Source organism: Onychomys torridus, chromosome 7, assembly GCF_903995425.1.
Source record: "Onychomys torridus chromosome 7, mOncTor1.1, whole genome shotgun sequence".
Lineage (NCBI taxonomy): Eukaryota > Metazoa > Chordata > Mammalia > Rodentia > Cricetidae > Onychomys > Onychomys torridus.
The window spans coordinates 88,645,664-88,671,620 of record NC_050449.1 but is presented as its reverse complement, the minus strand read 5'-3'; the positions used below and the strand labels follow the sequence as shown (position 1 = coordinate 88,671,620).

Sequence of the window (25,957 nt, the reverse complement as noted above, 5' to 3'; positions counted from 1 at the left end):
AGTTTAAAACAGAATAAAAGAACAAGCTGTCTAAATAGACTGAGTACCAAGTATTTCAATGAAAACAAAGGCTAGCAAAGTTTTTCTTTTCTATTCTAAGAATTGGCAAACTAAGCTTTTTGCTAAGAAAGTTTTACATTAAAAAACAAAACCAACCAACCAACCAACCAACCAACCAACCAACCAACCAACCAAAAAACCAGCTGGGCTGTGGTGGCATACCCTTTCATCCCAGGCAGAAGCAGAGGCAGGTAGATCTCTATGAACTCCAAGCCAGCCTGGTCTACAGAATGGGTTCCAGGACAGCCAGGGCTATTACACACAAAGTCCTGTTTCAAAAAGACAAAACAACAACAACAAACCCAACCCAACCCAACCCAACCCAACCCAACCCAACCCCCAAACCAGAATTGCTTATGAAAAATCTTACCACTATTGTAAAGATGAGAAAATGTGACAAACACTGTATGGTCCACAGTATGAAATAATGGCCACCGACAGAAACAGTTTGCACACTCATGTTTCCTACCACCCTCAAGTAGCAGCTGGGACTATAACTGCCCAAGTATGAGAGACTCAGAGGTTCTTCTTTGGTTCGAGCCTCCAGCTCGCCCCTGCTTGGTCTAGAAAGCCCCATTCCTGTCTCTTTCTCTTTCCAAACCCTCCTCCACGCCTAACCCACACCCTGAGAGTCTCTGAACAAAGGAAAGGCGCCAAAAAGCCCAGTTCCCCATTCTTAGTGGCTGTTGCAGCTTCTTCCCCTGAAGTTGCCAGCTGCCTAAGTTCTTGCCTAAGCACTCAGCTCTTGACCATACTTGGGTACAAATCCAGCTTGTGGCAGACATCATCTCTCACCTACAGCCTAAAAATTTCTCTGCTTTAAGTTTAGGTGAGTGATTTCTCTGGCCTTGATCTCTGGGACTGAAGGAACCTGCCTGGGAGTTGCTTTGCTTAATATACCTCTTGTTATACTTTTTCAATTCATCTTGATCTGGTTTACTGCACCTTGAAGAAACTTATGATGGGGGAGAGTGGGACTTGTATAGAAAACCTATTATTGTCATTGAGCTTTAGGAATGATCTTATCTATTTTGTTGGTACAGTATGTGAACTTGAGTTCAGTTCCTAATAATGTTGAAAAACACAATTCCTCAAACCACAAACGCAAAATCCCCCCCCCCCTCACACACACACACACACACACACACACACACACACACACACACACACACACACCCAACCTCCACACTACTGCATTTTTTTCTAGCTAAAGATCTTTCAGCCAATTATGTTCAGTTAAAGATTTATATCTGCGCAAACATCAAGCAGCAGTATACTATACCTGTGTTGTCCTCAGAAAGGAGAAATCTGGCTGTGGCATTCCAACAAGGGAACAAATTCGAGCAAGTTCAGTTACTGGTGTGGACACAGGAGGGATATGGCTAGGCCAGCACACACTGTCCACAGATGGAAGATTTTGGTATTCACTAGTACCATGAGGCTTGTTCATAAAGCATGCTATCAAGAGAGAGAAGGGAATATTAACATTAATTAAGATGATCTTGGACTATCTAGTTGTGGTGGTTTGAATAAGAATGGCCCCCACAGGCTCCTATATTTGAATGCTTAGTCACTAGGGAGGGGAACAGTTTGATGGATTAGAAGGATTAGGAGGTGTGGCCTCGTTGGAGGTGGGCTATGAGGTTTCAAAAGCTCATGCCAGGCTCAATTCCTCTCTGTCAGCCACTGCTCTAGAGCCATGTATGTGACCATGATGATAGTGGACTGAACTGAAACTGTTAAGTGAACCCACAATTAAACTCTTTGATAGGAGCTGCCTTGGTCATGGGGCTTCTTCACAGCAAAAGAACAGTGACCAAGACATCAGTTATTGCAGGTTTTGTAGTAAATCAAACAGAAACTGCTAAATGGTTGAAAAATGACAGGCTGGGCATGGTGGCTTGCACCTGTAATCCTGAGGCACCAGTTTGAGTCCAGTTTGGCATACAAAATGAGATTCTGTCTCCAAAAACCACTAGAAAAAATAGTCAAGAAGTAAATTTAGATGGTTATAGTTGACTAATGAAAATTACCAAGGTAAAACTTTAAATTGGGCATGATAGAGTGTATCTGAACATAAGCATATGTCAGTGAAGAATTAATCCACCCTAGAATTTATTATGTAGACCATGCTGTCCTCAAATTCAAAGAGCTCTATCCACCTCTGTCCCCAGAGTGCTGGGATTAAAGGGTGTGTTACCATATCTACCCCCATCTCCTGCTTTTGACTGGGTGTTACGAAACTTAGATTAGCTTCCAACCTGTTACACAGCCCAGGCTGGTCTTGAACTCAGTATCCTCTTGCCAACTTCCCAAGGGCTGAAAGCATATGTGTGCATCAAAACCCTGTTTATGTCGTACTGAGAACTAAACCCAGGCCTGTGCAAACAAACCAGGCACTCTACCGAAAGCTACACACTCAGCCTTGAAACCTCTATTTCAGAAAAGAGATTAAACATCTGGGAATCTGAGGCAGGAGGATCACCAGTTCAAGGTCAACCTGGAGACTACTTAATGAGATCTCAAAAAAACAAAATAAAAAAGGGTTGTGGGGTACAGCTTGAAGGTAGAACAGTCTAGCTTGCTTAAGGCCCCAAGTTCAATCTCTTATAATAAATACTTTATAAAACAGAAGGGGGAGGGGTGTTGAGTGACCTTGCCCAAAGTCACAGAACTAGTTAGTTGTACAATACAGATTCTTAAGTACTTAAGTTCTTCACATTTTCAAAATACTGAAATTAAGTGAAACCTACTTGTTTCTGAAACTTATCCATTTTGCTTAAAAAATATTTTTATTTATTCCAGGAACATATCTTTCACTATGATAAATATGTAATTAATTTCTAATAGCTTTTGAGAGCCAGGAAATTGCCCAGTGGTTAGAACCACCTGATGCCAAGCCCAAAGACCTGAACTTGATTTCCCAAAATCACACGGAGAAAGAAGGAAAATGATTGCCATGGGTTGTCCTCTAACTTCCAAATGGCACCATCATGTGTGCATGATCCCACCTCCACAGTCAATAGATGTAAAATATTTTTAAAAATCCCTTAAAGAAGAAAGCTATAAATATAAGTACCTATATATGTATATGTACACACACACACAAGCATCATAAAAATATATTTTAAAGATGGGGCTTCTATATGTCATCTGGCTGACCTGGAACTCTCTATGTAGACTAGGCTGGCTTTGAACTTACAGAGAGCCACCTGCCTCTGCCTCTAAGTGCTAGGATTAAAGGTATGCTACTATACCCAGCTTCTAATAGCTTTTGAAATTATTAATTACCCAATATTTACTGGAGTATACTGGAGCTAGACATTGCCTTTGGTCCAGATTTTGATCCTTAATAAATTCAGACTGAATTACTCAAAACTTGTCTTTTCTTTCTTTCTTTCTTTCTCTCTCTCTCTCTCTCTCTCTCTCTCTCTCTCTCTCTCTCTCTCGGTTTTTTCAAGACAGGGTTTCTCTGTGTAGTTTTGGTGGCTGTCCTGGAACTCACGCTGTGGCCCAGGCTGGCCTCGAACTCACAGAGATCCGCCAGGCTCTGCCTCCCGAGTGCTGGGATTACAGGCATGTGCCTCCACTCAAACCTTTTTTACTACTCTGGGAAACTTCTGTCCAGATGCAGTTTTGTCTGAGTCATTCCCCCTGGTCTGTTCTGGCAATATTAAAATGTAAGGTTCCTAAGGCACAGGGACAATGACAGACAGGGACTGAAATTCATCACTGAGCCATATGCTACACCACAGGCTTCATAGATTTAAAGTATACTTCCAATATGTATCCTTGTCAATAATTTGTAATTGATTTGATAGCTTTTTCAATTTCTACACTGGGTAAGTTGTTATAATTTAATGCTGTTGTCAACTGATGGCATCTACATGATGGGACTGATGTGCTATTACTTTATATATTACTATCACAAGTTATTTGGAATGACTGTGCTCATTTTATAAACTGGAAAAATATTTAGAAAAGTTAAAAAATGTATTTAATAATACACAATCACCTTTAAATTATGAGGGATAAAAGGATGTCACACTTTCATGCTGTGTATTTATCTGTAATAGTTTAAGTTGTCACAAGAAGATGTAGGGCTGGCAAATCTTTTGATTACATATTTATTTATATTGCTGCATAAAGGATACAAACAAAAACCTGTGAATTGTTTTTGGACAGACTCCAGTTATGTAGCCTGGGCTGGCTTTGAACTTGAAGCAATTTTTCTGTTTCAGCCTCTCAAGTGCTGAGATTAAAGGTGTGCATTAACAAGCCTGGCTTTAAAAAAATGATTCTCAGCTGGGCATGGTGCAGTAGGTCTTTAATGCTAGCAATTGGTGGGCAGTGGCAGGTGGACCTCTGAATTCATGGCCAGCCTGATCTACACAGTAGTTCTAGGCTAGCCAGGCCAGAACTACAAAGTGAGACCCTGTCTTAAAAGAAAAAAAAAAAAAAAAGCCCCAAATAAACACAAGCAAAGCCTGGTGTGTGCCTGTAATTCCAGCACTCAGGAAGCTAATGTCAGAGGCTCATGAGTTCTTTTGTTTTGTTTTTTGTTTTTTTGAGACAGGGTTTCTCTGAGTAGTTTTAGAGCCTTTCCTCTGTGAGTCTGAGGCCAGCTTGAACTGCCTACCTCCACAGTGAGACTCCATCTTAAGAAAAGACAAAAATACATTAGGATAAAAATCAAGCAAAACAAAAGCTTCATAAACAAAATTATTTATTATTTTATTTATATGTATTTATCCTAAAACAGGATTTTACTACGTAGTCCAGGCTGACCTAGAACTCATTATGTTGTGCAGGCTGGCCTTGGACTCATGGAAATTGTTCTGCATTAGCCTTCTAAGGGCAGAGACAGCATGTGTGAGGCACCATACCAGGCTCCAAAGAACAGCTACTTATTTACTTACTTGATTTTTAGAAGATTTGTTGTTTTACATTGTGTGTGGATGCCCGTGTGTGGGTTTATGGACATGAAAGCAGTTTCATGAGGAGGCCAGAGGTGATAAAGCCCCAGAGCCGGGGTGTATCTGGCTGGTAGCCACCTGATAGTGTTGCCAGGAACTGAAGTCTGGTTCCTTGCAAGTGGAGTGCACTCTCTTAACCTTGACCCATCTCTCTAGCCCTATTTCTTCATTTATGTGTGTCTGTGTGCACATGAAGGCCAGAACAGTGTGTATCCTATGCTATCACTGTCTGCTATTCCTTCGAGGCAGGGTCTCTCCTTGAACCTGGAGCTTGGTTTTCTTGGATAGGCTGGAAGCCAGTAAGACCCAGCAATCCTCTTATTTTCCTAGTATCTGGAATAACAGGTGTTTAGGGGCTACTTGGCTTGTCATATGTGTGCTATATAGGTGAACTCCAGTCTTTATAATGTGTGGCAGGTATTCTTCACTACTGAGCCACCCCTTTGCCCCCTAGTTTTAAAAAGAACAAATGGGGTTGGAGAGGTGGCTTTTTATGAGAAAGGTGCTTGCATTCAAGCGTGATGACCTGAGTTCAATCTCAGGGACATGCACCATAGAAGGAGAGAAGTGATTCCTCCAAGTTGTCCTCTGATCTCCACATGTGTGCTGTACACATAAACATACACCAACCAGACAGACAGACAAACAATAAACTTTTTTGGAAGAACCAAACGAAGCAAACTTTTGGAAATGATATTCACTATTAGTAATCGTACTCAGTTAACTCACCCAGCTTCTTATTTTGTTCAGGATGTGCTAACAGTCCATGCTCATCTCTTCTACTGGAAGAAGCAGTGACTTCTTTATGAAATTGCTTCCCATCACTCTGACTGTCTGCTGTGTCAGGGCTATCAATCTTTAGAATTTCTTTAAGCATCCGTGTTCCTTTCTTTTTAGAAGATTATTCATAGGTAAATGTGGGGTGAGAAGAAAGTAAATGTTAGGCTTATGTAGCTTACTCATTTTCCTTCTTGATTTTCTGAGGTTTTTTTTTTTTCTTTTGAGGTGTTGTCCTTATGCATGCTAGATAGGAACTCTACTACTGGGCTATCACTCTTTTTAAGAGTTCCTGCTGTTAAAAATTAAGATGCTAACTAAATTCCTCTAAGACAAATTGATGGTCAACAGCTGAAAAACATGCACATTTCAAAGTACAGAGATAATATTTATCCTATTTAACTTTTAGCCTAGTCAACAGCAACGTTTTAAAAAGTAGGGAACCATGGTCTATTGGGAAAGCAAAACAAAACCCTATAGAAACAACAGCACAAAAGGATGGCTATTGCTCAAAGCATCCTGGTTTCCCTCACATGATGACAATGGTTGTTCAAGAGCTGGGTGTTGAAGCACACCTTTAATCCCAGCACTCAGGAGGAAGAGACAGGTGGATCTCTGTGAGTTCAAGGCCAGCCTGGTCTACAGCGTGAGTTCCAGGACAATTAGAGCTGTTACACAGAGAAACCCTGTCTCAAAAAACCAAAACCAAAACCAAACCAAACAAAAAGGGATGCAAGATACCATGTAACACGAGACACAGGGTTTGAACAGGTGCATGGGGTGTGCATGCACGGCCAATGAGAGAGGTGACTGTAGTTCCAAAGGTGCTGAGCGTACGAACCATAGCAAACGACTGTGGTGACAGATGCCCCTCATTTGGGGGCTCTCCATGGCCAGGTGACTGCACATCACTTTCTTTAGAGATATTCAAAGATGCTAAAAAGTTCTCAATTCCAGAGTGAGGCTAAAAAAAATAAACATTTATGCATAAAGATAAAAGAAGGAAGAAGTAGCAAAAAGCTAGATTTTACTCTAAAAATTCAATGTTCACTCAATCATTTTCCTAGATGTAAAAGTTTGGGAAGAGACACCGAATTTATTTATTTACCTTATCGACAACATTTGGGTAACCAGTCACACACTTCTGGGCTTCTGAGGCTCCTGGACTTTCATTTCTCTTCAATAATTTAATATTACATTTGGCAGACCCTCCAGAAGTCTGTAAGAAAGAATAAGTTTTGTGCAAGTAAACTGATAGTTACCATTTTAACAGTACTCTAAATACACTGAGCAACGTGTCTCTGTACTGCATTCTCTCTAAAGATTTGTTCCTTTCTGTGTGTGTGAGTGTTTTACCTGCATGTCACTGCACCACTGCGTAAGTGAGCTGCCACGCAGGTGTTGGGAACTGAACCCAGGTTCTGTGGAAGAGCAGTCAGTGCTCTTAACTAAGTGAGCCAACTCTCCAGCTCCAAGCACTGTTTTTTTTTTTAATGCCATAAGAAAAAAAGGGGAAGGAGAGGCTATTACCTTGAATGGGGAAAAATTATCTTTATTTTCATTAACCTGTGAATAGATGTAGATTTCATTCAGTTTTGAGTATGGACAATAACCACTGATATGGACTGTGTGTTTGTTCTGCCCCACCTCAATCAGGAACTAATCAGCTTTATGAGGTGGCATTCTCATGATGGGGTTGGCAATCGCAATAGGAGAAAGAAGACAGTGCATCCTTTCTAACATGCCAGAATTTACTACAGGAGCCTGAGAAGGCCAAGAAAGCCCTGAGAGGACAGAGGCCTTACCAAATCCTAACTATTTCAGTTCTGCTGTCTCTCTCAACTTACACATTTCACTTTACTATTAAAAATGTTATTGTGGCTGAGTGTAGTGGCACACACTTCTGATCTCAGTACTCTTTTGAAGGTATAGGCAGAATGACCAGGAGTTCCAAGGCTAGTCTTAGCTACATACATAGTGAGTTAGGAGGCCAACTTGTGCTACAAGAGACCTCGTCTAAAAATCACCATTTGCTCCCAAGCCTGGCCACCTTTTTTTTTTTTTTTTGTCAATGGTAGAAACTGAACCAGGGCCTTCCACATAGTAGAGAAGCTCTCATCATTGAGCTATATTCCCAATTCAAGAGATGCACTCAAAAATATAAAGTATGATATACATTCATAAAAGTATACATAATTACATATGCCAAATTCCTTGATTTTTAACATATCTACATGCTCTTTATTAAACTGTAGAGACTTTGTAAAACAAAATAAAATGCATGATCTCAGCTCCCCCTTTTTAACTCTACACAATTTGACTTTTTATTTTATTTTATTTTTTTTTGAGACAGGGTTTCTCTGTGTAGCTTTGTGCCTTTCCTGGAACTCGCTTTGGAGACCAGGCTGGCCTCGAACTCATAGAGATCTGCCTGCCTCTGCCTCCCAAGTGCTGGGATTAAAGGTGTGCACCACCATCGCCTAGCCAATTTGTCTTTTTAGATGTTGCTACCAGTGTACATACAAATAGACACTCTGGAATATTTTATAAAATGTGAGAAAAGCTTTAAGTGATCAAAAGTTACTTTCATCTTAAAGATAAAGAAGTTGAGGCTGTTAAGAATTGCTCAAGACCACCCAACTCCTTTTTTTTTTTTTTTTTTTTTTTGAGACAGGGTTTCTCTGTAGTTTTGGAGGCTGTCCTGCAACTCACTTTGTAGACCAGGCTGGCCTTGAAATCATGGAGATCCACCTGCCTCTGCCTCCCAAGTGCTGGGATTACAGGCGTGCGCCGCCACCACCCGGCTAAGACCACCCAACTCTTAAGTGGTAAAATGAGGACGACAGATGTCTATTCTATACACTGGTTTCCAGCTATGTTCGGTCTCCATCTAAGTGACTGTGACTATGGCTTTCACCACATTCCTTACAGATGGTTGAAAAGGCTGCAAAATTTACTTAGGTGCTATACAACAACCAAATGCATAAGAACATCCATCTATGAAAAAGTTTATTTAAAGAAAAATTACCTGTTTATTGGACAGTTTTTGTGTCTGACACTCAGCTTTAGAACTCTTATATTCTTCCTTAACTGGAGACAAGAAAACAGAAATTTGGGGGAGCAAAAGAGCTTACTAAAGCCCAGCTAAATTCATCAAGTATTTCCCACAGCAAATAGTGTTTAAGTTTCCTCCCGGGTCTGTGCCCCCTTCCCCCGTGCTGTCAATGCTGGAGAGCAGACCTAGGTGGTGGTCCATGCCAGGCAAGTGCTCTTCCACTGATCACAGCCCCAGATGAGAAGATGTATGAACTGAAGAAATTTATAATCCAGGTGAGGCAGAGAAAGATCATTGCAGATTATCAGATGAAAAAGGAAAGTGGTATCTGAATTGGGTGACGCAGGGGTGGTAGGTTCTCCAAGTGCAGAAGAAGAGGTTTAGAATTCTAGGCAAAACAAGCAAGCAAGCAAGCAAACAAAAACAAACACAACACAAAAGGATTCAAGAAAGACATGAAAGCAGAAAGGACTGTACTTTTGCAGCTCTAAATGAGTCAGTTTTGCAGGAGCTTAAGGAGTAACATCAGGCTTAGTGGAACTAAAGAGGCAGGTGAGTCCTAATTGGGGAGACATTGACACCTATGGAATTAAGTTGTAAGCAAAGGGCAAGCAATCACAGAAAGGTTCTGAGCAGGTAGTAATCTGATCAGAATTGTAATTTGGTAATATTAAATACACTATTGGCTAGATAAAGGAGAATAAGAGACAAATAAAAAAGCTTTTAAAAATTTTATTTCTGAAGCTGGGGGGTTGTGGTGCATGCCTTTAATCCCAGCACTGGGAGGCAGAGGGAGGCAGACCTCAGAGTTTGAAGCCAGCCTGGTCTAGGATAGCCAGGGATACAGAGAAATCCCGTCTCAAAAAACAAACCAAACAAATACAAATAACCATTTTTTGAGTTTCTGCATTTGTGTCTACGTATACATGGTATATATATGTACATGTGCATGGATGCCAGATGTAAACAAGGGGTTTCCTTCCTTATGGATTTCCACTTTTCTGGACAGGATCTCTCACTGAATCTGGAGTTTTCCCATTCAGCTAGGTGGGGAGGCCAATGAACTCCAGGGGTCTGCCTGTCTCTCCCCTAACTCCCCTCGGTGCCGGAATTACAGACAGTGGCCTTGGTGCCTGCCTTCAACAGTATGCTGAGGCTCTGAATTCAGGCCCTCATGTCTGTGCCATAGGCACTTTACTGACTGAAATAGCTCCCTGGGCCCTAATTGCTTTATTTTGAGACAAGGTCTTGCTGTGTATCCTAGTTTGGCCTGGAAATCACTATATAGCCTAAGGCTGGTCTTGAATTTGTGGTCCAATTCTCCTAACACATCCTTCATAATGCTGGGATTATAGGTGTATACCATCATGCTCATAAAAGCAACTTTTACCATTTCTGCTAAGGGGAAGCTAAGAGACAATAGGGGAAATACAAAAATTGAGAGATTTATCTTTAGAACATTTAGGAAATGAAGGATACAGAGATGAAGGAGATGATACACTAGGTTATACTATTGTCTGTAGCTCATTTTTCACTCCTTACCACCAGACTGCTCGTGAAACCAGATTGAGAGGGAAGAATACAAGACTGGCCATAGTGACACCTGCCTGTGACCCCAGCACTTGGGGAGTGGGAGCAGGAGGAACAGCAGCTCAGTCATCCTTAAGTACATAGTGAGGACCCAGCCAACCTTGGCTTTGGGAGACTCTGTGTCTAACAACCATGAGAACATTATCACCACAACCAGCAGCAAAAGGCAGGTGAGGAGAGACAAAAGGAAAGGAGACACCAAGGGAAGAGCATGAGGAACGTGTCAGGACATGGGAAGGGAGACAAGGAAGACAGGAAAGGAAGGGAATGAAAAGGTGAGGGCACACATGACTACAGCTTTGTTGAGACACACAGTTTCACAAAGTAACCTAAGTCACTGTGGATAAAAACAATTTCAGTACATTTTCATTAAATATACAACCTTTAGCTGAAAAAGCCAAAGCATGGAGAGGGTAGATAAAAGATGGTTGGATTTGATTTGGGTATGTAATATGTACGTGTGGAAATATATGGAACCATATTAGTAGCTACAATTAATACATACTAATGTATAATAGAAAATAAAAAAATTTCCCCCAAAAGAACTGAGGCCCAAGTCCAGTCAGTTTTCTGGTGATTTTTACTAATCACCGAAAGAGGATGTAATGGCATTTTTTTCAAAACTCTTCAAAAATATCGGAAGGACTATACCTCAATTCTTTCTCCTCAAATTACAAATATTCCCTATGAATACACATAAAGAAAATCCCAACACCCTGAAAAACACTAGCAATCTAACTCTTCAAGCATGTCAAAATAATTATGAACTGTGATCTAGCAGGATTTACCCTAAGAACCCAAACTTGGTTAAATATAGGAACTACAACTAGACACATCAGGTAAATTGAATAGAGGAAAATCACCCTCCACCCCTGTCCAGAAAAATGAAACAAAACTGGTCAAGGGTCTAGGGACAGACAGAGGTGAGGAGAGGGCTCATGCAGGAACCTGTCAGCTGCACAAGCACGAGGGAGAATCTGAGTTTGGGCCACCAGCATCTCTGTAAGAACTGGACTGGGGCTGCAGAGACGGCTCAGAGGTTAGGAGCACTGACTGCTCTTCCAGAGGTCCTGAGTTCAATTCCCAGCACCACATGGTGGCTCACAACCATCTGTAATGAGATCTGGCGCCCTCTTCTGGCCTGCAGTCACACATCCTGTATACATAATAAATAAATAAATCTAAAAAAAAAAAAAAAAAAAAAACTAACTGGACTGGGAAGTACATACCTGTTACCTCAGCTCTAGGGAAGGGTGGAGACAGGAGGATCCCTGGAGCTCACTGGCCAGCAAGTCTACTCAACCAGTGAGCTCCAGATTTAGTTAGAGACTGTCTTTAAAAATGAGGTAGATGAACCAGCAAGATGGTGGAAGAAGAGAACCAACTCCCATAAGCTGCCCTCTGACCTCCACACATGTGCACAAAATAAATGAATGGGATACGAAGTTTAAGAAAAAAAGTAGAGAAAGACTGTGGAAGACACCTAACATCTGACACACACGTGCCTGTATGCACATGCAGATACATCTACATGAACATGTAAGCACCTCATAAAGGAATTTAAGGCCCTAGATATGTAGCTCAGTGGTATGTTGTTTGCTTGGTGGGTTTGAGGACTGGGTTCAATCCTCAGAACTGAAAAGGAAGGAAGGAAGGGAGGGAGGGAGGGAGGAAAGAAGGAAGGAAGGAAGGAAAAAAGAAAGCAAAAATAACAAATATTTAACTAAATCTAGCTCCTCATAGGCCAAAGTAAGAATTTAGAAAATAGAGAATTTACTAACCAAATAGAGGACAATGAAACCCATAGCTAAAAATGTGATAGTAAAGACAGAGAGTTACTTCTAAGATCAGGGTCAGGCAAGAATGCCTGCTCTTTTTTTAAAAACAAAAAATTAACATATGGCCAAGTGGTGGTGGTGCGTGCCTTTAATCCCAGCACTTGGGAGGCAGAGGCTTGTGGATCTTTATGAGTTCAAGGCCAGCCTGGTCTACAGAGTGAGTTCCAAGACAGACTTGGCTACATAGGGCAACCCCGTCTAGAAAACAAAAACAAACTAAAAAACAAACAAACAACAAACATAGCTTTATCAATAATAGCACCAAAAAGAATAGAGGAATAAATTTAACAAAAGAAAGAAGTCTAAGGATTGTGTACTGTAAATGATAACACATCAATGACAGAAACTAGAAAGAACTAAATAAATGGTAAGGCATTTGTGTTCACAGGCAGGGAAATGTAAGACACTGTACCCAATGTGATCTATGAAAATTCTAGGCACAGTGTTTGCAGAAATAGATAAGATTATGGAAAGTCTATATGGAAATGCAAAGACTCAGAATAAATGAAACCATCCTGGAAAAGGCAAATGAAGCTGGGGGACTCCAAACTGTTTGATTTCTAAACTTATAAGAAAGCTAGAGTAAGGAAGACAGCATGCTGTTTGTATGGATGTGTATAGATCAGGGCTAGAACTGAGAGCCCACAAATCACCACAAATACGTACAGTCAGCTGATTTTTACTAAGGGTACCAGAATGTTCCTTTTGACAATTGTGCTGCAAAAACTGGGCATCTACTTCAAAAGCATCAATAACCAACCCTCTCCTCATTACCGCAAACTTGAAAATGATGGTTGTTTTATCTATTACTCCGTCTCTGGGTGTGTTTGAGTGGGCATGTACACGCCATGGCACACATGCAGTTCAGAGGATAACCTGGGAGCTGCTTCCCTCCTTCCACCAGGGGTGTCTTGGGGATTGAACTCAAGCTGCCAGGCTTCAGTGGCAAAGCCTTTTACCTGCTGCGTCACTGTACTTGCCTGATGAATTTATTTTAAAGTGTGAGTTATATTTCAACAAAGCTGTTCAAACAACAAAAACAACCAAAAAAAAAAAAAAAAAAAAAAAAGCAGATAACACATAAACATTTTTCTGCTTAAAACTCACGTGTCCGGTGAGGGTCATGTTTTCTTTGCTGATATTTAACCCTGTTGTCATTAAAATCCGATGTATGTGGTTGAGTTACTTGACTTATTTCTTGAGGTAGAACTGCACCCTGAAAGTTCAAATTCTCAGAAATCAACTAAACAAAACCTTAGTATAACTTCAAAAAAATTTAAAATTAATTGAATAAAAATTACACAGCTTATTAGAAAAACACACAGAAAACTATAAAGAACTTTAAAAACTACTCAAAAAACCACCATGGAAAAAAGAATCATTAACACAATGGCCACTACCCCAGGATTCCTCTATGTGTTAGTTAGAAAACAAGGTAAGTAAGAAACCAGCACCCTCCCAAAGTTCTCTTAGAAGTAATTCAATCCAACTTTGTTTCAAGTTAACATATACAGAAACTAAAGTCCTGTGAATCTTTGCATGTTTCTTCATAACAGACACTTTTCTAAATCTTTTTAAGGTTTCCTTTATTTTATGTGTATGGGTATTTTGCTTGTGTTACGTCTATGTACCATGTGTGTGCCTGATGGTTAAGGTCAGAAGAAGGCATCAGGTTCTGGAGTAACATGGTTGTAAACCACCATTTGGACAATGGCAACCAAATCTAGGTCCTCTGTGAGAGCAGTAAGTGTTCTTACCTGCTGAGCTATCTCTCCACCCCTCTAGAAATACTTCTAAAACTTTCTCTAAATTTGCTTCCAAACAAACTCACTTTCAGTGTAAGTGGGGATAAGGAACGAGTTGGTTAACAGAAGAAAAGGGTTGTCAGGAAAGCTAAGGAATGGCGACATATGGATTTACCTGCAGGATTCTCTTGATTCCTTAATGTTAAAGATTTTTCCAGTAGAAAGTTTTAAGATTAATAATTTTTCTTGTATTTTGTGAACGTTGTGGATATTAGCTCATTTACATTCTTTTCTATGTTCCTTCCCCAATAGCTGATTTTAAAATTAATATTTATATTGCCAAATGAAACATATCTTTGCAGCAAGATTGATCACAAAGCCACAGTAATTAAGACACTATAAACAGGCACGACAGTAAAATCACATGACCAAGTTTCACATAAACATTTTACAAGATCATTTTTGTGTGTGTGTGTGTGTGTGTGTGTGTGTGTGTGTGTGTGTGTGTGTGTATGTGTGTGTGTGTATGGTTACACACTGATGCCTTTCTCAGTCACTTCACCTAACTTTTTGACAAGGCCTCTCACTAAACTTGGAGTTCACCATTTCAGCTAGACTTGACTGGCCAGCAAACCCCTAGGATCTACCTGTCTTCACACACCCTAGTTTTGTGGCTACAGACATGTGACATTATGCCTGGCTTTTACTTGAGTGCCGGGGATCCAAACTCATGTCCAAGCACTTTATCCATTGAGCCAACTCTCCAATCTTAAGATCCTTTTATTTTTTTAAAGAAAGAGAAAGCCTGAGGGCAAAAGAGACAACTTGCTGTAGCTGAATCTGCAAGAGGAAGTAAAAGCAGAGGCTGGGGAGCTTTAATACAAAGTAATTTTCATCATATTTCTCTTGGCAAGTCCTATTTACTTTCAATTCTGGGCACATACAAATTCACATTGGATACAAACACACATCATATCCTAGCAGGCACCGAGCTTGTCCCCAAACACTTGTGATATAGGATGGAGTTGGGGAGAAAACCCCCAGTGAGCTCAGTCAGGGCTCTTCACTCATTAACAGTCACATGGCATGAGCTTCTTCCATCAGAGCAAGATGGGTGGTGGAGCTTTGGGGAACAGCAGTACTTTCTGAGGGGTTTGGGGTCTGAGAAAGGGAATTAGAAGATAAGGTTCAATAGATAAGCACGAATAAATATTATGTGCCTACTACTGCCAGACATGTTAAATGTATTTTGCTTCTATTACCTCAGTATAGTAATGCTACCATCATAATAATGCTATGGCATATTTTTACTTTGTTTTACATATAAATAAACTGAAGTCCAAAGTGATAATTTCATTGAAGAATTACTGATTTTTGAGCTCAAACTCCAAAATTTAAGTTTAAAGTACTTCAAAGAACAGATATATAATTCTAAATTGAAAGCAAATACTATAGTTGTAAATAGTTCTTTGGGTCGTTCTTTAATTAAAACAAAACAAAACAAAAACCTTACCATTTATGTGTGTATGTGCATGTGCTGGAGTTACAGGTGGTTGTGAGCTGTCCGACATGGGCGCTGGGAACCACATTTGAGTGCTTTGCAATTAGAAGTACCCCCCACACTTAACTGTGAAGCCGTCACTCCAGCACCCTGTTTGTTGTCTCTGTAAAAACATCTGCGTTGGGCACACTGCTATGTATTACCTAAGGAATGCCTGGATTTTTCTTTCTTTTTACTCTTGGTGAGTTCTCTAGAATTTGCTTAGGTTCAGCTTCCTCCTCCTCCTCTTGTTGGTTTTTTGAGACAGGGTATCTCTGTGTAGCCCTGGCTGCCCTTGAATTCACTCTGTATACCAGGGTGGCCTCGAACTCAAGAGACTTGCCTGTCTCTGCTTCAGAAGTACTGGTATCAAAGGCATGCACCAAAATGCCTAACCATGCTCAGCTTCTTAATACTTCATGAGTTTAAAAGTGTTGATTTGGGTAGCTTACAATTCTTGGAATATACAGGAGATAGACAAAACATGGCTGTGTTCAGCTGAAATAAGCTATATCTGATAACAGAAATGACATGCAGATTATGAAACAATGTATCTCATGAGTCTCAAGGAAAGAACAGACCTTGACCCAGATCTCGAAGGATTTAGCAGTAAAGGAAGAAAGCATTTTCTAAGTAGAAAGAATAAAAAGAACATATAATCCCAAATGGAAATCATTTGTTGGAAATGGAAAGTAAAGAGCACTATCTGAAAACATTATCAAATAGCTGGACATATTTTATGTGAAATAGTATGGCTCTTGGACTGGAGTTCCCAGAGGTTTCTGGTCTTAGAGAAAGAATTCAGAGAAAGACTGGGCAGGCAGGCTCAAGGGTCAGTGTGTGTCCTGATGGTCTCCGGAGCCTAGGTTTTTCTTAGGGTCTTGTTCATTATCACAGACCTTTCCATACCTCTAGCAGGGGACTGTTTTGACCACATGGTTAGGTGCACTGCAATGAAGGCACAGATGTACTTTTAAAAGCCACTTTCAATGCCATTGTTTTTGGCAAGTTTTAATAAGTCCCTACCCGCCTTTCTTATTAGTTATAGATTACAAAAGACCTTATGAGTGAGAAGACTCAGGCTGGAACCCAAGGGTACTGAACAGGGAGCCCAATGCATTCAAAATTAATAGAGTGACAAACTGTTAGGGCTGGCAAAGATATCAGCAGTCTCCAATGCCTTCATTTTATATGTGTGATCACAGCAGTCCAAAGAAGTACATTTGTATAACTTGTATTATGAACCCTGAACTCCAGAACTTGAGGTTCAGTGCCTACTACAATCTACTACTACAGGGCATAATGTGGTTTTCAACCCAGAAGATACTTTACTCAATTATGCCTGGAGACCAATGCAGGTGAAAGGATCTTTAAGAAATATTAGGAAATATTATATACAAAGAACTCTAAGTGAAAGAGCTAACATGGAAGAGCACAGACTAGAGCTTAGGTTAGACCTGGGGAAAATAGTCTACAGACTACTGTGAGAACTGAGAAGTTACAAAAAGATAACAAGAAGACAACAACTAAAACTGTCTTTCAGGGGTGACAGCATACCCAAGTGGCAGCAGAAAGCCAGTGTGGACAGAAGGGGACAGACAGAGACTCAGTCAGATGTGGGGGACAAAAGTTCCTGACTCCAGGCTTTTTAGATTGACTGCCAGAGCATCAATGGTGTTAGAAAAAGGGGTAGGAAGACAGGCTTAATTAAGATGGGATTAATTCTGGGACATCTTGGGTTTACTGTGACAGTGGAGTATCCAATACACTCCTTCTCTACAGGCTGGCAATACTGGATTAACTACTTGACTGAGAGGTCTGAACCAGAGGTTTTTATAGATCAGTTACACTTAACAGACAGGAAAGAGTTCAAGTCATTAGTCAGATGATAAGGCAAATGGGAAAAGAAAACTTGTTCACTTCAGTGGAAAAGTTTCTAGTTGGAAAAGCAAGAGGTAATAAAGAGGGCACAGGCAAGAATCAGGAAAGTCTTTTCACTCATTCACTCACCCACCTACTCATTCATTTTAGGAAGCGGAGTTATATAAGCTGGTCTTGAACTCCTGGGTTAAGTGATTCTTTTGTCTTAGCCTTCTGAGCTGCACAGAGTAGTTGGGACTACAAGTATGTGCTACCGTGTACAGCTTGCTAACACTTCCTTTCAGAGCAAACTTCTTTGAGCACAGTATAGTGACACCTATAATCCCAACCCTTGGGAGGTAGAGACAGGGATCAGCAGCTTAAAAATGCCTGTAAAAGTCACCTATATATGTCACTTTCAATTCTTCCTCTCTCTAGTTTCAAAAAAGATATTATTATTATTCTTGTCTGTCCGTCCATCCATCCATCCATCCATCCATCCATCCATCCATCCAATATTTGCCACATGTGTCATGCCTGAAGAGGCCAGAAGAGGGTATCAGGCCCTGCTTAGCATGATCAAAGCAACTCTTTTAAAGGAGTATTTAATTGGGACTTGCTTATAATTTCAGAGGTTTAATCCATTATCATCATGGCAGGGAGCATGGCAGTATATACAGTGCTGGAGCAGTAACTGAGAGCTACATCCTGATCCACATGTGGAGGGAGAGAAGGAGAAAAAAACAAAACAAAACACTGGGCTAGGTGTGAGCTTTTGAAAACCTCAAAACTCATTCCCAGTAACACACTTCCTCCAACAAGGCCACACCTCTGAATCCTTCTACTTCTATTAATGAGTTCCACTAGCTGGTGACTAAGCAGTCAAACATATGGGCCTATGGGGGCCATTCTTATGCAAACCACAACATTAAGCAATTTTCTCAGGCTAATGAATTATTTTGTTTTATAATTGAGATAAAGTTTCAGAGTCGCCTAGGCTAACCTCGAATTCCCTATGTAACTGATCTGTCTCTTCAGCTTGAGTGTTGGGATAACAGGCATATACCACCACGAATGGTGAAGTGCATTCTTTTGTGTGTATGTATGTACAGAGACGTTCATGTGTGTGTGTGTGTGCACGTGAATGTGTGCTGGTTCATGTAAATGTGTCTACTAGGTGTTTTGCCCATCACTTTATTTTTTTGAGACAGGGTCTTTTGTTGAACCTAAGTTCATTGATTCGCCTGGCCTGGCTGACCAGCCAGCCTCAGGGATCCTCCTATACCTGGCTCTGCAGCACTGGGGTTAAAGAGTTCCTGGTGTGCTGCACCTAGCTTTTCCATGTGCTGCTGAGGACTGAACTTGGGTCCTAATGATTTCATAGCAAGCACTTTAACAAAAAGCCAGTTTCCCAATGCCTCTTTTTGTTTTACTTATTTATTTATTTATTTTTGAAGTGCCAGGTTAAACGCATGGAAGATATATCATTGCCTATAATCTCAAACCTCTTCTTAATCTCTGCAAATGTTTGCTCACTACCAGCATAACACTGTATATTCAATTGGGAAAATATAAGTTAATGAATGCCATTAAGGCCTTTATTAAATTCAAAATGTAATTATTATAATTTTCTGAACAAATAAAAATTATGCCAAAACTGATTTCAAAGAAGTTATATTCCCACTTACTGGCCCAAATGTATGTATGCCTAAAAGGAATTATGAAAATTCATGATTGAAACTGTCATGAAATTTGGAGGGAAATATATCATTGCAAATGAAAAGAAAAGCTTTTTCCTTTAAACTAACTGTTTATAAAACAAAGAATGCTAACCTTTTCTTGTATCGTTGTCTGAAAGTGTTGAATTTTTCCAGATCCCTGTAGAGATTGCCAAATGTTGCAAAATTCATCATCACCTTTTGTAGGTACCTAGTAAATAAACAAAAATTTATATAAAATATGGTATTAAAAATAAAACTGTTTATTAAAATTATTGAGTGATTAAACAGGACACTTAACTTTCACTATTTGAACATCCCAGTTTTCCTGCTCTGAAGCTGAGAATAGTAATTGCTAAAGCACTGGACTGGAATGTAAAACTGGTCTTCATAAATATATGGTTCTAAATCGTTCTATTGAAAAGTACTGAAGTCCAAGCCAACCACCTATAAAGATGATATATAGAGGTGGAGGCAGAAAGATCAGGAGTCTGAGGCCAGTCTCAGCTACGTAACAAGCCTGAAGCCTGGACTTATGTGAGAACCTGTCTCAAACTTCCCTTCAAAGGATGATAAACAATATCCCCACCAACAGACTGATTTTTTGTTTTCTAATGTGCTAACCTATTAACTTATTTAATCTCTCACTTAAAGACTTTATTTAAAAACCTTCACCTTTGGGCACACACCTAGAGTCCCAGGAGGTGTAGGCAAGAACACCAACTCCAGACCAGGCCACCCAGTGAGAACCTGCCTAAAAACAAATACATCTCCTTCTTACACAGAAATAATCTAATAATTTTAAAATGGTTTCCTGCAGATTAAGACGGGAAAAACTTAATACTGGGCCAGTAGAGGTGGCGCTTGCCTTTAGGAGGTAGAAGCAGAGGCAGGCAGAGCTCTCAGAGTTCAGCCTGATCTAGTCTATATAGCAAGTTCCAGGCCAGCCATAGCTGCATAGTGAGACCCTGTTCAAAAGAAACAAACCCCCAAAGAAGAAAAACTTAATTGTGCTTACTTATGTAACTGGAGAGAATTTTGCTTGTGTTTATTAACATTTAATTACCTATTTTTTCAAACTGCTTTATAATAAACATATGAAGTTTGCAATGATAAATCATACATGGCATTTGTGCTAAAAATACGATTAAGCCTAAGACTTGGAATCATAGAATTAAAACTGTCTCATGGACAATAACCTAATTTTGGTGCTCAGAAAGATGAAGAACACGATCATGAAATGCATGGCAAGAATGTGAAACTTGTTTTTGTTAGGTTTGCACTGGAGGCCTCACTCTCATGTAGTGGAGGATGACCTCAAACTTCTGAGCGCCTTGCCAAGTACTAGGATTATAGGTTTTTTAAAGTTAAAACTTGTTTTTGATGAGTATGACATAATCATCTCCCCACTGTGGTTCAAATTTATTGTCATTCCTAAGAGGTATCATAGGACAGTTAGATTACATAAGAATTTAAGTGTTGGGCTAGTCAGTTTTATGTCAATGGAAAAGATGGAGTCATTTGGGAATAGAGACTCTCAATTGGGAGAATGTCTGGGGCAAGTCTGTAGTATATTTTCCTGACTGTTGATTGATGTGGGAGGGCCCAGCTTACTGTGGGCTGGTGGTCCAGGGTCCCATAAGAAAGCAAACTGAAGCTGGGCAGTGGAGGCGCATGCCTTTAATCAATCCCAGCACTTGGGAGGCAGAGCCAGGTGGATCTCTGTGAGTTCGAGGCCAGTCTGGGCTACAGAGCTAGTTCTAGGATAGCCAGGGCTACACAGAGAAACCCTGTCTCAGAAAAATAAAACAAAGAAAAAAAACAAAAACAAAAACTGTATCTTTACATCAAGCTCTGTACCAATTTTCTTTAAATCAAAAAAGAAAACTCAATCAAATCAAGTTTCCACTTAGGATTTCTCTATCATTTTTAATTTGCAAAGAGAGTGGAGAGAAATAAATGAGAAACTTACTTGAGTAGGGACAAAAAGTGACTGAGGAGAATGGTTGAGTCCTCCCAGGTGCCCAGAAGAAACTGATGAGTTTGCGCTGCAGTAATTCACAGCTGGCTGTGGTTTCACAATGGCTGTCAACTTCTGATTTCCAGTTTCAGATCGACTCCCATGAGAAAGGTTCACCAAGGCACTTGTTGGCAGTCGGTAACCCCTACCTGGTGAGCACCTACGATTAAAAAGTTAGTTTAGTGGTGGGTCTGGTACATACCTATCTATAATGCTAGCGGTTGACAGGCAGGAGTAGGAAGATCGGGGGTTCAAAGTCATCCTCAGATACATAGGCGGTTCAAGGCCACCTGTACTACAGAGTAAGACCTTGCCTCAAAATATGGGGAAGAAAAGCAAAAGCAAAAGAAATTTGGTAATGTAGTTCAGGGTTGGATCCCTGTACTTGAGAAAAGGGGATGCGGGAGTCTTTCGTCAACTGTTTCAACTCTATTACCTAATACTTTCTCTCTTTCAAAATACTATCTTCTTTTATTGAAGGACAATGAAAAAAATGGAATTCCTTTATGAGTTTCAGGTTACTACAATATGTGGTGTCTTCATGAGAACTACACGAGTACTGATTCTGCATTATAAAAGTGAGTATGAGGCTGGAGAGATGGCTCAGTGGTTAAGAGCACCAACTGCTCTTCTAGAGGTCCAGAGGTCCTGAGTTCAATTCCCAGCAACCACATGGTGGCTCACAACCACTTGTAATGAGATCGGGTGCCCTCTTTTGGCCTGCAGGGACACATGCAGGCAGAATACTGTATACATAATGAATAAATAAATCTTTAAAAATATAAATAAATAAAAATAAAAGTGAGTATGCATGCAGGGATTGTTCACATAGCTCTCTATCAGATGCCCTTAACTAGGACTAGGAGAAAAAGGTATCAAGAGAACAACAACAACCACCCAAGCCAGGCATGGTGCTGCATGCCTGTAATCACAGCACCAGAGAGGCTGAGGCAGGAGTATCAGGTGTACAAAGTCAGCCCTGGCTACATTTCAAGTGTGAAACTAGTCTACCTAGATGAAATCTCTTGTTAAAGAAATTAAAATAATGAAAAAGAAAACAAAACCCAAAGCCTAAAACATACAGGTGTATTTTGACAGTGTTCTGGCACAGGGCTGTCTGTCATTCCTGCATTTGGAATGTAGAGGAAGGAAGATCTTAGGTTTAAGGACAACTTTGACCAAGATCTTGTCTCAAAACACACATAAAAGAAAACAAAAAGTCATGTAATATATGCACTTATTGTGCAAAGTGGAGTTACAACCAAACAATTGAATAAGAGATCCAAATTCTGTTAATGCATTTGAAGAGTACAAACTGGAAGGTTTTAGAGGAAGAAGCACATTCAAGTTTCAACACAGTAAAAGTTTTATACTATTATTTAGTGTGCACAGGGGTCAGAGAACAACTTGATGTAATCAGTTCTTTCCTTCCTTCACCTTTCTGTGTCCTGGGGCTAGGCCTCATTGCCAGGTGTGGGCAGCAATCTCCTATACCTGCTGCACCATCTACCTGACCCAATAATGGCATCGTTAGAAACCACTCAGTATAGACTTCAGATTTTATGTCAGGAGGCTAAATAAGAGGAATTTTAAAATTATAACTACCCACTAACCAAAACACAGACGCAAAGGAAATTAAGGTCATGTCAGCTTTGCAGTTAAATTTAGAAAGAAAAGCTGGAAAAGGATCCTATTTCTTCCTTCCAACATTCTAGTAATCTTTATTACAAAGTTGAAGTGAGAAAGTTCATCCTAACTATTATCTCCTGTAACTTTAACTTTGTAATTTGTCTACTTAAGCTTTGTATTAGAGCTTCCTCAAAATGACTTCATCTTCATTTGTTTTGAAATAAAAGAAACTCAACTCTACTGCTAAACCTCATCACTTCCAGTTATTGACTTTCCCCTTCAGAATCAAATTTCCTGTCTCCCTTACTATAGAGCCATTCACTCCTTGGGCCACTACAATCTGGCTAACCTCCTACAACTCCACTACATTAGACAATAAAGACTTACATGTCACTGAATTCAGCTGGCTCTATTCAAGTCACTTAACTAGGAAATATTCTTTGTTGCATGTTCTATCCTGTCTTCCTGAATACTTTTCACTCTATTTTTCCATCTTTGCTCAGTTAACCACTATTCATGTACTTGTCACATTTTAATGAAATAATACAGTCAGGTGCTGAATCTCTTTTGCTTAAATGGAAACTCTAGAGGGTAGACAAAACGTCTGTCTTACTGTTACAACAGTGGGAGCAACTATGGTGTCAAACTGTGGGCAAACACATTTAAAAATAACACAAAGCACAGTTATTATTTGGAAATACAAACCTTATTGTTAAGCCTCCAGGAAATTCCTCATCAAATAATACTTCAAATAGTACATCAGCTTCTCTACTAGCTGTTAAAGAAGAAGAGAGGGAGTCAGACTTATAAACCATATGAGAAGCCAATACTAAGTTTTTAAGAGTGCTCAGAGCATTTGTTTTATTTTAAAAGTTCACACACACAAAAAACCATTTTAAATATGAAGAATGACATAACAACACATTGACTGTCATCCAAAGCAAGAAACAACACAAATGCCTTAGAAGACCACTGTGTCCTTATTTCTGAAAAGGCAATCACAACCTTTACCTTTGCAGTTTGGTTTCCTATATATCTTTACACTTTTACTATCTATGGACATATTTGAAATAATGTATAATAGTGTTTTGAAAGTTCTAAGATATATATATATATATATATATATATATATATATATATATATGTATATATGTATATATATATATATATGATAGAGAATATACTCTTGTAACACAATTGTGTTTGTTTTATTTTTATTTTTATTTTTGGAGCTGAGGATAGAACCCAGGGCCTTGTGCTTGCTAGGCAAGCACTCTACCACTGAGCTAAATCCCCAACCCCTTGTTTTAAAATTATGAGATTCATTCCTATTTCCTGAATATACCTCAGTATTTCTTGTATTCTATCTATATATCTGTATACCATCACTGATCTGTTTTCTCTGCTAGTGGACACAGTTTATAATTTTTGCTATTATAAGAATGTTAATAAGAATATCACATAAATGTGTCCTTTATGTAGTAGGCTAATCCTTCCCTAGAAGTGAAGTTACTAGGTATTAGGGAATGCATTTAAAAATTTTTAAATTAAAATTGGCATATGATAAATATTACATACTTAAAACTATGTAATATAATAAAATTTACCATACGTAATTAAAGAAGCCACAATAAATGAGATAGTTATTCTCAGTCTTCTGTGTTATTTTGTTATGTACACCTTATTGATCAGAAAACTATTAAAACACTGTCATTATAGACTAGTGCATACATCTAAAATTTTATTTAAATAAGATTATATAGCTTATATTCTTTTTGGTTTGGCTTCTTTCAACACAATCGTTTTGAGAGCCATCCATTTTGAATGTACCATTTTTTCCTTTTTTTTAATTTTTGAGAAGCATTTCATTATGTAGCATCCAGTTTATTCATTCACTTACTGGCAAGCATTTGGATTTTTCTAATTTTTGGTTATCACACAAGGCTTGATGTAAATTCAAGTCTTTTTTTCTCCTGGGTTGGTATCTAGGGATGGAATGACTGAGCAGATGGTGTATGTTCACATTTAAGAACTTATCATAGCTGGTGAAATGACCTGAGTACAATCCCCAGGACTCAAATGGTAGAAAGAGAGAATGTTTCCTGCCAATTGTCCTCTGACCTACACACACACACACACACACACACACACACACACACACACACACCACACACCACACTGTGGCACCCAAGTGAGCATACACACATCCCCCTACATACACACACCGACACACATAAAGAAAAAGAAAAAAGAATTTATTAGAATAGCTGTAATGAGTTTGAGATTAGCCTATGCAATATACTATGTTCCAGGATAGTCTTGGCTATATAGGAAGACCCTGTCACAAACGAAGCCAGACTTGGTAGTGCACAAACAAATTTCAACACTTGGGATACGAATGGAGAAAGACCATGAGTTTGAGGTTAGCCTGGACTATGAAGAAACTGTGTCAAAAAATAAAAATACCCCTCTTCAACTAAAAAGAAAAAGAAAAAAGATCTATCAAACTACTTTCCGAAGTGGCTGTATCCACATTCTCACTGGCAATGTAGGAGAGTTCTAGTCACTCCATGGCACTGCTGGCACCAGCACACTGCCTTATTTTCTTTCTTTTCATCCTTCCTTTCTCTTCTGAGGTAAAGCCTGATACAGCCCAGGCTGTCTTTGAACTTACCATATAGCCGGGGATGACCCTGAACTTCTGTTTCCCACTGCCTCTGCCTCTGTTTGCCTGTGGTGCTAGAGACTGGACCCAGTGCTTTGCCACATGCTAGGCAGGCAATCTACCAACTGAGCTGCACCACAAACCCCCTTTCCATTTGAGTCAATCTAGTTGGTATATGGCCGCATCTTTTTTTCCTGCATATATCTCCACCACTGTAAAATATCACTCAGTTATTATGCTTAGTTAAAAAGAGCAGTTGAGAGATGTTCGGTGTCAAAGGCAGTTGCCAACAAGCCTGAAGATCGGGGCACTAGCCCTGGAACCCCAGATGATGGAAGGCAAGAACTGACCCCCGCAACTTGTCTCCTCATCTCCACATGTACCCATACACAATATACATTTGGGAGTAAGCCAGTAAGCTCCTCCACGGCTTCTGCCTCCAGGTTCCTACCTGGTTTGAGTTCTTGTCTTTGATTCCCTCAGT

The 25,957-nt window shown here is 39.7% G+C and overlaps 1 protein-coding gene across 2 annotated transcripts in view; it reads right to left on the bottom strand.

Moving 5' to 3' along the window:
• Xrn1 (5'-3' exoribonuclease 1) overlaps positions 1-25,957 on the bottom strand; it is a 106,832-nt gene that overhangs the window by 6,922 nt on the left and 73,953 nt on the right. For both annotated transcript variants that reach the window (XM_036192590.1, XM_036192591.1), the window contains 9 exons: positions 23,514-23,583; positions 21,132-21,339; positions 19,275-19,370; positions 13,404-13,512; positions 8,842-8,903; positions 6,922-7,032; positions 6,655-6,777; positions 5,766-5,925; positions 1,343-1,518 (listed from right to left, as the gene is read on the bottom strand). In XM_036192590.1, the coding sequence (XP_036048483.1) occupies positions 1,343-1,518; positions 5,766-5,925; positions 6,655-6,777; positions 6,922-7,032; positions 8,842-8,903; positions 13,404-13,512; positions 19,275-19,370; positions 21,132-21,339; positions 23,514-23,583 (1,115 nt within the window). The remainder of the gene's footprint in view (positions 1-1,342; positions 1,519-5,765; positions 5,926-6,654; positions 6,778-6,921; positions 7,033-8,841; positions 8,904-13,403; positions 13,513-19,274; positions 19,371-21,131; positions 21,340-23,513; positions 23,584-25,957) is intronic.